Source organism: Cyprinodon variegatus, unplaced genomic scaffold (assembly GCF_000732505.1).
Source record: "Cyprinodon variegatus isolate N-32 unplaced genomic scaffold, C_variegatus-1.0 Scaffold243, whole genome shotgun sequence".
In the NCBI taxonomy this organism is placed as follows: Eukaryota; Metazoa; Chordata; class Actinopteri; order Cyprinodontiformes; family Cyprinodontidae; genus Cyprinodon; species Cyprinodon variegatus.
Genome location: NW_015150696.1, coordinates 523,160 through 536,914, shown reverse-complemented (window position 1 = coordinate 536,914; position 13,755 = coordinate 523,160). Strand labels below are relative to the sequence as shown.

The window sequence follows — 13,755 nt, the reverse complement described above, 5'->3', positions numbered from 1 at the left end:
CCCCAGCAACAGATACACTGGTGACTGGAGTGGCTTTGGTGGGAGTTATTTCCGCTCTAAAACGCTGATGCCTCCCAGCAAAGAAGAGGCAAACTATGACAACCTATTACCTCTTTACAGGTGGTTGAAAAAATTCAGGACTGAGTAATGCTTTGTGGAAAAAAAATGTTATTGGACATAAACATTAACATTAAATTTCAGTACAATTTTCATACAACATAGCTAACTGAAAATCAACAAGTTTTGTTGTGAAGTTTTTCTGTAAAGTTGCTGGTGTCAGGTATTCTGCTTTTTTATGGCTCTTCAGCAGTGGGCCAACTGCTAAGGCTCCTTAAGATCCTTTCTTCCCTCTGTACGAAATCATTGTGCTCCTTGTGCGGATCTATATTGTCTGTCAGCAGCATGGCTGGTTTATCAGGTTCCTGCCAACACAACAAGAGTTGAAAAAGAATTGATGACAATGAGTTTCAAAGATTGGAGGAAAATTAAATATGGCATCCGTGAGACAAATTGTTTAATGTATCTCCAACAAATCTCATAGATTACCTACATTTCGCTGACCAAAAAAACAAGATATGAAACAGGTAAATTAAAAAAGCAAAGAACTCTGTGTTAAGCAAATTATTCTTTATTGGGAAACTGATCATAGTTGGATTAGTATATTTTGTCTCAAATAGAGACAAAACTGTAAGAAATTGGATGAACAGCAGAGTTGAAGGGCTGTGACTCAATAAAAAATGTATTAAAGCTAAACAGCTTGTTCTGCTATTATCTCTTGTTTGCTGTTATTTTGTTGATTGGCTGACTTTAAAGAAACAAAATATATATTTTCTCCAACAGATTTCCAACAGTATAAAACAATATTCTTTATGCCAATATGTTATCAATCACACTTTAGATGCTAATAGCTACTGCTTATTATTATTTTTATTTTCAGTTTTTAGATATGCAAACCTTTAAATTAAAAGATATCAAGACGCAATACAGGCTAGAGATAAGCGCAGCAGCCCTTATTTGGTATGGAAACAAACATGAGATTTATTAATCCATTCTATAGTTGATATCCCATCCAGCCTGAGATGAAAACATGTATCCCTTAACATATTTAGCATATAAAGTTAGCAAGGAGACTTTCAGACTCTTCCTGCTAATACTTGCACTGTCCTCTGTGGTTAGTATCAAATAACATGGAGAATGAATTAAACATGAGGTGAGGAGGAAAAAGAGGAATTGTGATAAAAAGAAAGGCACACAAAGAAGCCCGGCCTAGAGCTTTTTTGTTGGTGTTACAGGATACAGTATAAATAAACTGGTAAATGTTTTACTTCACCCTGCACTCTAGTGTGTGTACTGCTAGAGATGCTAGATGCAACATTTCCAAAAGAAGTAAAAGGTTAAAAAAAAATAAGTTTCATTACTTTTTGGCAGCTTAAGGTAAACGGGCATGCTTCTGTATTGTATGTACTTAGAACCCCTATGTTCGTGTTCAGGTTTCCGCACAAATAAAACCATTGGTTTAGAACAGAAAACGACCTCACCATTTTCTTCTTCAGTTCCTCCACCTCCTTAGTCTTCTTGGTCAAGACCTCATCGGACTCTACATACTCTGTATGACGGTCAATGTATTTCTTCATGCTTTCAATCTGCAAATAACACAACATAGTATGAATGACAACGTGATTTACAAAGTCATAGTCATTTACTTGTTGCATATTCCTTGAAGATGTAAAACTGCTTTGCATTGTATTGGGATTTTGTGCGACTGGACCAACAAAGAGTGTTTCCTAATTTCCAAATTAAATGATAAGGACAAAATATCTCCATTCACAGCAGCAGCTCTTTTCAAAGACCCTGTCCCTACCGGCTTTGCACATTTAGAGATTGACATCTATGCTTATTTAAAAGAGCTAATCTCAGTCAAACTGGATGTAGAATGTTACCTTGAATGTATTATAACAGATTCTGAACTATATTTAGTCTGGACTTTGACCGGATCATTCCAACGAATGGAATATTTTGATTAAATCTATTCAGTGCATGAGTAGGATCTTTATCCAGTTGGATAGTGAATCTATGTCAAGCTCAAGTTCTTTGCAATGTTAAGTTTTTGTTGTTGATTTTTAGATGCGCTATATTTAGCTCTGTCCATCTTACCCTGTTTTGACTTGCTTTTCTGTCTCAGCTATTGAAAAGCACTCCCACAGCATAATACTACCACAGCCATGTTTTCAGTGTTGTGCATGAACACGTTCAATGAACATTGCTTACTGAATGCGATCATAATGTGAACGGTGAAATGAACGGATTTTCAAGTGATGAACATAAACAAGAGCACAGCTTGAATGAATGAATGACAAGCACAGTTCATATTTGCATTCATTTAAAAACAACCATTTTTTTTTTTGTAAAATGTGCCCACTGGGTCTTAACAAACTTATATCTGCCTTACTCACTTGAAATTTGAAGCGACATGTTAAGTTCAAGCATCCAAGATTTCTGCGACTGACTGATGAACGAAGAGAGATTTAATGCATCCACTTAGTGCATCCACCCAAGTGGAGCTCACTGCATTTATTAAAGGACGTGTTTCCTTCATCTCCCAACAGGTGTCATCGTTCATTCATAGGATTACATTTGCAGCCATCAAGGCATGCATTTTTGGTTTTGCACAGGGATAGACAACGCTGCTAAATTTTGTGAAAGCATTCAGTTGCTTTGCAGAAGATTTTGTCACCACTGAGATCTCACAGATGGCACAAGGCTAACACCTTAAATCTTGTTGCCAGGGTGACTGAAAAAAAGGAAGAAGCTCTTTCGAAGGCTGCTTTTCCAAATGACACACAGCAAAATTCTGTTATCTTCTATTTTGTGAATTTCTAACCGAGTGACATTACCTCCCAAGAAAGACACCAGTGAAGCTGCTGACTCTGCTATTCTTATAACCTTATCCAGAACACTCTCTGTGATGAGTTTGGCCCCAGGCCCTTTGGATCTGAACTCAACATCTTTCAGTGAGAGAAGAGGTTCTTACTTGGCTTCAACCATTGTGCAACTGTAAAGTGATGCAAATGGCATGTTGTATAAGAGCACAAAGCCCAATGTTCACATGTCGTAGGATAGAACATCCTGCAGTCTCTGAGAATGAGGGCTGAAGACATGCTTTAGAAGAAGGAACACATACTGTCAGCCATATTAGGGATGTGCCGATCCGATATTGATATTGGATCACGGTCAAATAAAAACCAATATCAGATTTTATCTGCCAGCATCTACAATTTCAGATATTTTCATGCAAATAGAAACCCCGCAAATAGAAACTCTATGTTAAAATTTTCTGTGGCTCATTGATTAATTTATTATGCGTCGGTTGCTTTCATACCTTTAGTCGTTAACTTCTGTTCCCTATTTCAGCAATAATAACGTCAAGCTTTTTCTTATATCATATCGGGTCAATATATCGGTATAGGCCAATTCTCAAAGCCACAATATCTGTATCGTATCAGAAATGAAAAGTTTGTATCAGGACACCCCTAGCCATCATGCTTCCATTATTCATGTTAAACTGTGAGCAAAATTAGGAAAAACGGCTGCATTAGGGAGTGATGCTCAAACAAGGACTTCTAACCGTTAACGTAGCAGCTTCCTTCTTCTGGTTTAACCAAAACACACTGAATTTCCAAAAAAATGAAGCAGAAACCTACTTGGATACACTTCCCACCAATAGCTTTGCAGAGAACATTCTGCTTATGAATGACATTTTACCGTTTACCTACTGTTAGCTTACTGATGAGAATGTTAAAAGGGTTTATTATTGCAGTGAGCAGGGTAAGCCCAATTTAAGCTACCATAGCAATGTGCGAGAGGTACCTGTTCATAGTTATTTGGACAGATATTAAAGAGAAAGTGTTCTTTTTTCAATTGTTAACCTGCTGTGAAGTTATTTTTGGTCATATAAAAATGTGTTTTATTATGGAACATTGAGGAGTGTAATTTCACTTTACAGTACATAACAAATTCTTGCTTGGTTTAGTTAGTAACTACAATTTGCAATATTCTGGACTTTTTAAAAGCAGAAGAAGATTTTTTCACAGGAATCTGAATGTATCTTTATGATTTTGAAGTCCAGTGTAATACTCTTCTTGCTGTCTGAATAAAAGTTTCACTGCACCTGGTATTTTCCACTTTCTACATGTTATCATGATCACACATTATTTAACAGGTGAAAGATGTTATCGATTTCACCATTATTTCTCTTGGGTATAAAATTATCTCTGCCTGTGATTCTTTCTTTTTATTATCATTTAAGATTTTCAGTGGCAGTGAATTATATCTGACGTTAAGAAGAGATTCTATTGTGCTTTTTATCTGTGTGAACTGAACTTTGATCTGTATGTTTTGTTCTAGGGATGGTGGTTAAGGGTGACCATCAGTATTGTTTTTCTTAAAAAAAAAAGTTAGATTCTGGTCTAGTTCAACCAGAGAATTTTTTTTTTTAAGATTTATTTTAATTACAAAAGTAAGATTAGTAATGCCAAACATGAAAGGTGGGGAGGGGAAGAGAAAGAAAAAAGAAAAGAGAAAAAATACAAAAAAGGAATACAAATACAATCAACTGCTGTATCTGTAGAAGACAAAAAATGTCTGCAAAGCCAAGAAAAAACATGTAGAAGCACCTGCAAAGGAGCACAGACATGCATTGGGGGTGCTGCAACCGGCCCCGCACCAGTAATCTGGAGGGGGCAAAGAGGACCTCAGACCCAGTCCACCAGTGGACATCCCGGAGCACAGAGACCAGGAAGACCACTGTAGAGACAACTGGACCCGACCCGGGTCACAAAGGAAGCCCCCCAACACTCACCCAATCTACTTCAATCACAACAGTCTGGGAACAGACCCACCACCACCCACATGGTCCCACCCCCACCACAGCATGCCCAAGGCGACCCGGCCCCCCCCAGACACCGGGAGAAGGGCATACCCGGTGGCATTGAGGCCGCACCTGGACCCCAGGGCTCAGGCCCTGAAGCCCATGCCCGAGTAGTCTGCACTGGGCCCAACCAGGGGATCCTAAGCCGCAAGACAGCATCCACCCACCCCAAAAACCCAAGAGACCACCAGGAACCCAGGTCCTCAGATCCCCCCAAGACCCCAACTGACAGCCCTAAGGCATAGGACGGCTGCCCACCACCCTCTCTAGGTGATAAGGCTAATAAGTGCATTTTATTGCTAAATGTTCCTTTGTCCTAAATAAGACTTGTTGCAAACTTCACATGGAATTTGAAATGGTTTTCTCACAACAATGACTCTGAAGAAAAAAAACTGTCCTGTCAGTCTTGGTGGGTTGTCATATCCTGGTAGGTTCTTATGACAGGACAGACTGAATGGTGCTAAGTATCTATATTGTTAAAAACCTATTGCTTTATGAACAAACTGTGCTTTCAATGTCTCCATAACCAAAAAGTAATCACGTTGTTATTTTTCTTGGTCTTTTGTGGTGCTGTTTGGTCACTAATGTTCACTAGACACCTCCACAAAAAAAAGCTTTATTTATGAGAATAAATTACACACAGATGTTATCTCTATAATAGTTAGGGCTTTTTTAAACAGTTTTGGTAAACAATAATTTTTATATGGCTAAAAGAGTAAACGGGTATCTTTTGGATTTTTATTTTTCTCACATAACTTTCATTTAAACTTCAAAATGATTCTTTGTAGTAGTCGATAACAAAACATATTTTAAGATTCTTGCTTGGAGGAAAGACAAGAGAGAAGTAAATCTTTGAGGGGAATACATACTTTTGAAAGCATTGTATAAATAATTTATACTGTTGTTGTGATACTGAAACTAGAAAGCGACTTGATCAAGGCTTCTAAGGCTATTCTTGATCTTTCCATAAACAAGTTTGGCTTTGCTTACTCACCTCATGACTCTGGGTTTCAACTTGGGACTTTGACATATCAAAAACAGCAACAATGCCAAGGTCATCTGCAATGGCAAGGAAGTTCTTCTTGGCTAGAAACATACAATAATTTCAATTAGCCTGCAGAGTTTTCTTACAATGAAGTGAAATACAAGAAAATGAATAAAACAAGCAACAAATACAATGATCTGAGGCAGAAACCTTACTAAAATACAACTTTGAAATAGCTATCATAAAAATACAAGTCAACAAAGAAAGGGGCTGGAGAGTGAACTTTCCATTTCCTGTACATGGTGGCTGAGAAAGAGATGAATCAACCTTTAGTTGTTTAAAAAGAACATCTACCAGTTTGGGGTTAAAAAAGACAAACACTCAAATTGGGAAGCCCATGTGTTTTCTCACCAGAGACAGCCCAGGGTTTCATGCAGGTAATCTTGCCTTTGCTGATGTGTGGTATAAGCTGTGCTGGTTTACTGTTTTTTTTCAGCAGGTCCCATTCCTCAACACTGCCATCTTCTTTTCCAATAAAGAAAACAGCTGGTTGGGACAGCGACCAGCATCCCGCAGTGCACTCCTGCTCATATTTTTTTGATACAACCAACGGGCCTTTCTACATGAAGCAGCATTACAGGGACAAAAAAGCAGATGAACATTTCAGAGTTGCAACCAACATATCAGATTCAAAATGAAGTTCTTTGAACAAATCTGATTAATGGCATGTTCCAAAATTATGTTAAAGTTTTTACATCCTTAAATGAAATGTATTGCTTAAACCTAAAAAAAAAAAAGGGACGTTTCATATTTAGCATGCATCATACTCTTCGTTGAATAAGAAGTGTCGAATACTTTCCAAAGTGCACAAGGAAGTACAGGAACTCAAGCTATAGTTGTAGACTTGAATTATTATTTCTCAGTAAAACTGTTCAAATTGCTCTGGAAGCCATATTGTTCTACTGTAACTGTAACCTTCTCTATTTATTTATCCTTTCTGCATTATTCCTTGATTATTTCCGCTCTGTTTTTGTTCACTGTTGTTCTTACCTCAGAGAAATTAACAGCATGCTTTAACTGTAAACTCAATTGGACTTTAGATGCACATGACTTTACTCATGGAAAAGAGAAGGCTGAATCAATACGCTCACCGCATTCGTCGGTTGATTTGTAAAAAAGAATATTAAAAAGCATCTATTATTTTTGACATTACAGGCATGCTCTACCTTCTGTTAAACTGTCACATAAAAGCCCTTCAATGGGGTATAACAATTCTGCAAGGCACTATGTATAGAGATAAAAGTGTCCTCCAGTGTTAAATATTCAATGTTGTAATACTTGACCTATAGCTGTGTATGTACACACACTGGGCAGTGGGCACCTAAAACACATGTTTTACTGTGGTTACCATGACTCCCTCTTTCCAAATGGCAAAGTTCAAGCCTCCTGTTGTCAAAATAATGTCTTTGAAGAATGGTGATCTCTGCATTGTATTCACAAACGGATGATGTGTGTTAAAATGCAGGAGGGGTGCGGCACCTGGATATGAGGAAAAAATCATAGCTTAGCTCATTGTCATTAAAGTCGTCTGCTATCAAAGTATTGGCACACAGTAAAGAACAAACAAAGAATATTAAACAACTTACTGTTTGGTCTGCTAGACCCTTTGGTTTCCATTTTCCAGTCAGTGTAAACAATCTCTCCTTTCTTGTGGTGGAAAACACAACACACAATATGAGACTCATCACAGAATAAATCTCTCAAGAATATATCTTTCAAGTCTTCATAGTAAATGTTATGTCACGATATTGGCTAAAAGGTACAGAGTAATCTTAAAATGTATAGAAACATAAATATATATATCTGATTTTAAAACACTACTAATGAAGTTTATTTTCACTTTGTTTTTTTGTTTTTTTTTATTTTAAAAAAGTACCTCTGTTCCCAAAAAAACCTTGGTGTTGACATCTTCCATTGGTTTCAGATTTGTAGACGAGGGAATTCTGAGTTGGCTGTAGTCAGGAAGGACGTCTGGCCACTTTTTTTCCGTACTTTTTTCTTAATGGGACAGTTCAAAGTCAATTATGTTTCCAGAAACAAACAAAATAGCAAAGCCCCTTAATAAAAAATAACAAACAGTTAAGAGTCGATGGCTTATGCTTAATGTAACGATATAAAAAAATTTGGACTAAGGCTGTCTGTTTAGCAATTTTACTCTTCAAAATATGGTAGGAGGAAAAAGGGGGTGGGAATATCTAATGAATGGGTTGGGAGAAAGGAATGAGAGAACAGCAGGGGAAGACAGCAATGGGGAGACAAGCAAGGAGTGAGGGTTCTGGAAAAAAAGGGGGAAAAGTAACTGTAGTAATCAACATGAGAACGAAGAACCCTTTCCCCGTACCTCTATAGGAGGCTTCATTTGTTAAATCTCTACAAGTTTTGCTTTTTGACAAGTTAATTGGTACAAATAATGAAACAAAATTAAAAATGAAAAGACAAAGGTAGTATAAATATATATATATATATATATATATATATATATATATATATATATATTTTTTTTTTTATTAATATTATTATTTTTGTCCTCAAGGCAATGAGATATCCAGAGCAGCATGGACCTGTGTAAAAAAAAAAAGGTGCACCACCTCTTCTCATGTAAATTTATCAATTAACAGTGATCAACCACATTTTGGTGTCCAGGGGTCAGTTTCACGAAGCAGGTTTACAGAAAACTCTAACTTGTCTAAACCTAAAAACGGGGAAACTCTGACTTTTCCAGTTCACAAAGAGAGTTTCCTCAACCTCTGTTTCAGTTACCATAGCAACATTCTCCCCAGAGATAACCTGGTCTGTAGCAGGTTTTCTTCAGTAAACTCTTGAGTTTCCTCTGTCTGCTCTCATTACAGCCAATCATGTTTTTTTATTTCCTGATTTAGTCAGATTTTTGTTGTAATTTTGTGCATAAAAACTATATATATATTACACTAGGTCCGTTACACGCATTAGTTCTAAAAAGAAACATTGCATGTTCGTTTGACGAGAAACTTATTAAAAAATGACTGGCACTTTTTCACAGAGAATTAAATAGTTGACAGGGCATGAGGTTACTTGTTTTTTGGTTCGTTTAATCAGGAAGATGCGGATCATTTTATTTTTATTTAGTTATATTTACAGTACATGAAGAACTACTGAAATTATTTTCAGATTACACAAAAATAGATTAATTAATCCTGCAGGGTAAAGGTATTACATTAGGGTTAGGATTAGGATTCGTTATTTGATGATAACAATCTAATGAGCCTGCTTACACAATCTGAAGCCATTCTATGGGACTGATAGCTGCTAATAACAACAATTTATTGGGATAATAACATCAGAAGCGCAGCTGCAAACAGTCACTTAGTATTTACTGTGTAAAAGAGGACTGAATCAACATGAGGAGGGACCCATGATGAACTGCAGGTTCTATATATTAGAACAACATTTTTAGACTTCATTTTCACCTGCTGCCAGAAGATTTTACCTAAATAGATGCAATGATTTTATAATTGCATTTTATTTTATGATTGTGTACAGCACTTAGGTCCTGTCGGTGTAAATAAAGTTGGTATGGTATGGTTCTGATCTACTACCATTCAAGAAATAATCCTGTAATATTATCGTGTTCACAACAGGCTATGGCAAGTCGTTTTGATATGTACTAGTTTTACTGAATGTGTATTCCTGATATCTGAAAAAATATATTTTCTTTGTCTAAATAATCCTTTCAAAAACAAAATGGCAAGCTCCCCATCTAGAATAAACTTTCTGGATGTCTTTAAATTACTTTCAGATCTCAATATTCCTAATGTTACTGGTCAGCATGTATTATATTGTATTATTGTATTATTTTAACTATGAAAAAATGTTTTTCAGATATCAAAAATACATTTTAAGTCTAGTTGATAAATGTCAGAATGGCCATTTAAAATGTGTAAATAATAGATATATAAATCTTAGTTCATAATAGTATAATTTTGTTTTTCTTACTTACTAAAATTAAATTTCTCCTACAAAAATGTAATTTAAAAAATATATTAATACAGTTAGGTCTAGCAGTGTGATTTTGATCAGGAAGAATCTTATTTTAGTGATCTATAAATGGAACAACAGAGAGGAGCGTGCTATTAAGAAATATAAATGTAGCCTGCCATAGCCCGCTTTATATAAACTTATGCTTCGTTCAGACCGTAAGCAGCAGGGGCAGCAGAAGCAGCTAGTTTACATGAAAAGTCAACGGTTGATGCGCATCAAGGTGCAGCAAAAGGTCCTGCAGAGCGTTTTGAGCAGAAGGAGCAGCTGAAGCAGCACCTCACAAGCTTCAGATCATCTAACGAGCATGAAGCGCTTCAGAAGCAGCAGCTGCTGGAGTTGGAAAAATTGAACTTTTGCTGCTCGACATGCCACATCAACCAATAAGAGAAGCTGATCTGGGACCTGGCAGGGAGACAGACAGCTATGTTGATGCACAGCACTATGATCACTCCACTGAAACAGTTTATTAACGCGTAATTTACTTAAAATGTCGAAACCAGGCTGGCAAAACATTTCTCAGTGAAAGCACACCACCAGTGTCTGAGTGCCTCTGAATTTGTTAAACCTGCCTCGTCAAATGGACCCCAGGTTCATTAGAATCAAGTATAAATTTTGATTTTTAAATAGGCCCTAGGTAACAATATAAAGTAGGCTGAACGATCTGTCTCCCACAGCTTTTCACAACTCTTTTTTTATCTGACTTCATTTATTGATAATGATAATAAAACTAACTAACTGAGTCTTTCATTCCAGACAGATGCAGCCTGGCAGCACTTTGTATGGAAATAGGATCTAGTTAATAAAGTCCCTACTGATCAAACCAGAAAGTTAAGCTTGTATATTTAGTAACAGATTTTTTGGTTAATCTTTAAGACACATTTTCCAAATTAACTTCTATCTTCTATAATTAAGTCTATCGAAAAATGTGAGTGTGATGAATTGCAACACTGCAGAACTTGATGTAGTTCTGCTTAAAAACATGGTTGATTTACTGTTTTATAGATGTCACTAGACTTTCAAAATCTATAAGAGTTTCAACAGCACCTATAGGACCAAACATATTTTAAATTCAACTCAATTTGAATGAAGCCCACTGGTAATACCTTTGCTTGTTTAATTATAACCTCTAACTTTCAAAATAACAGCAGGAGTTTATCAATACAGACCAGAGAACAAAGACTCACCTTTGTCAATAAGATAGCCAAAACTCTAAGGTTGAACCAAAATATTCCTCATACTAGGATTCATAAAAATCTAAACTGTTTACTGCCTTGGGCCAGTGAAACAAACAATTAAATAAGAGGAAATCAACTCCACAAGCAGCCAGCAAAGTGTTGTTATTGAGCCAGACCTTCAGCCAGACAAAGACGGGCCTCTTCTTGACCGTCTGGGACACACTCAATGTCTACTCAAACATTCTGAGTTAGGTATTACAAAGAGCTGACAGTGAGCAAGGCCAGCGCTTTGCTACCATTAAGGGACTTGTTTTGTAAGACAGACTCTTATCAGCGCTCTGGGAAACTTAAAGAAGAAAGACAGAGCAAGAAAGCTCTGCACACCCATGAATTCAGCCTCTAAAAGCAAAACTGAACAAAAATATTTGTAATATAATTAAAACTATAACATTTCTTATGAATTAGGCACAGTAATCAAGTCACACTTAAAATAAAAAAAACTATCTTCTGTGTTCTTACCTGTAGTGCAGGTTTGATGTTCATAGCAGAAGTTCAAAGGAGCATATTTTCCATCGGTCTCAGTCTCTGGCAGTGAAACCTGACAAATGACAAAGGATACAAGATTTTAGCCTTTGTATCTCTCTAATAGTTTCCAAAATTGAATTCCTTAGTTTTCGAAGTCCCAGAAGGGTTAATGGATCCACTTATTCTTTATTTGGTTAGGCTTTGGTTCCTCCCATATCACTAACTCCCAAAGGTAAGAGTACCGTGAAAAAGGGTTTCCATGAGCTGGTCAGGTGTTGAAACATTCCAGGGATGCTGTAGGTTGTCTCTGGTGGCTCCAGATCTTTGCATCTCACATCCCAAAATCGTAGAGTGCTATAGAGAAAAATAAGGTTAAACGATTGAAACCTGAAAATGTAAAAAAAAACTTGAAGCTTAACTGTAACAGTATTGACTGTATTGGGCCATTTTTAAAGTGTAAGTAAATATTGGCAGCTGGTTCGGAGCTCATCTGCCTGTCCGCTGTTTCTGGTATAGGCCGCCTGTGGAGCTGGTTGACAGTTCCCTTTTCTATCTCTGCTTCTTTCTGTATGTCTGCTTCTGTCTCCTTGAACCCTAGTCGGCCTTGGGAAATGGCTGCTCACACTGAGCCTGGTCCTGCTGGAAGTTTCTTCCTGTTAAAAGGGAGTATTCCTCTCCACTTTCATTACAAGCATGCTTGGTGTGAGGGATTGCTTTCGAGTCAATGAGTTGATGCAGTCAATTGGTTTTCCTTAGATAGATTATTTGAACCAATCAAAAGGGGTCTGGCTGCAGACCTGCACTGTCAGGACCCTTCGCTGCAGACCTGCACAATGCGGTCTCCTTACTGCCAGGCCTGAAAGTTTATTGCAGGTGTTTTATTCGAAGCCTTCTGGAAAGCGCGTAGCACGTATGTGCTGCTAGATTTTATAAACAGAAGAAGAAGAAGACATTTTTTTTTTGCGAGATGTGTGCACACTTAATTGTGCCTTTTCCCAACTTTTCCCCATTTAAAGGGCGCAGGCACTATGTTGGTGACCCCTGGACTCAAATTAAGATATTTGAAAAACAATAGTGCAATGTTGCAAATGCATTAAGTATTTTTAATGTACTTTTATTCTAAAGATTTATTTCTCGATGATATACTGAAGTTCCATTTTTAAATTTTTTCACAGTAAGATTTAGACTTCCATTTAGATTTACAATGTGTTCTGAGGCCTACCGGTCAGGAGAGCATGTGACAAACTGAACAGACACTTTCATCTTGTTCTCCAATGGTAATCCCATCTTGTTCACCTTTTAGAGAGAGAGTTACAAAATCAACACAAGTCTACACCAACTCCTGTCAAAAATATCAATGTTCTTCAGCATTTTTAAGAACTGTGGAGGTTATCAGTCCCTACATATAATGCAGTGCAATAAAGTCTCACTGTGTTTAATTAAGTTCTCTTTCAAAGGCCTCAAAAGAGTTAAAAATAACAGTTTATATATACATGTAGCAGTGGGAAATCCCTGAGAGGCTGAGCAGTGTGAGGGTGCTGTCACTGAGAATCCTCAGAGTACGGCCCACCTGTACGTGGGGTTTGCTGCTCGCAACAACTAAAACATATAATTTACAGGTAAGATCATAATCCCAAAGAACTGACTGCATGGAAATGTTTTAAGGTTTACTTTCTCACTTAAGAATATGTCAGAACTAAATTTTTTCCCATTCATCACAGCAAATAAAGCTAAGCCATTCCATTAAATCTACTATTGTACACAGAGACTGGCCGGTGCATCAGATGCATTTGTACGCACTTTGCTAAATGCTATCGAGTGCATTAAAATCAGGTCACGTATGGTGGGCTGTGCTTGTCATGTTTATTTATTTATTTTTTTTTTTTATCATCAAGTGGGGGGTCTCAAGTTTTGAAGATGAACTGCCAATTTTTAAATCTTGCCATGTGAACCAGACTGATAAAAGGTCTTAAATATGACTAAAAGCCTGAAGCTGGAATAGAAAATTGCGGTTCAAAGAAGTCAACAATTTTTTTTTTTCTTTATCAAAAGTAATTCATCTTCTT

General features: G+C 37.0%; 1 protein-coding gene across 1 annotated transcript in view; it reads right to left on the bottom strand.

Moving 5' to 3' along the window:
- Positions 1-286: 286 nt before the first annotated feature.
- wdr63 (WD repeat domain 63) overlaps positions 287-13,755 on the bottom strand; it is a 27,115-nt gene continuing 13,646 nt past the window's right edge. Inside the window, exons 14-23 of the mRNA XM_015381857.1 lie at positions 12,912-12,985; positions 11,932-12,043; positions 11,684-11,762; positions 7,849-7,970; positions 7,559-7,619; positions 7,321-7,451; positions 6,324-6,531; positions 5,922-6,013; positions 1,539-1,643; positions 287-422 (exon numbers count right to left, since the gene is read on the bottom strand). Coding sequence (XP_015237343.1) covers positions 294-422; positions 1,539-1,643; positions 5,922-6,013; positions 6,324-6,531; positions 7,321-7,451; positions 7,559-7,619; positions 7,849-7,970; positions 11,684-11,762; positions 11,932-12,043; positions 12,912-12,985 — 1,113 coding nt within the window. The 3' untranslated portion in view covers positions 287-293. The remainder of the gene's footprint in view (positions 423-1,538; positions 1,644-5,921; positions 6,014-6,323; positions 6,532-7,320; positions 7,452-7,558; positions 7,620-7,848; positions 7,971-11,683; positions 11,763-11,931; positions 12,044-12,911; positions 12,986-13,755) is intronic.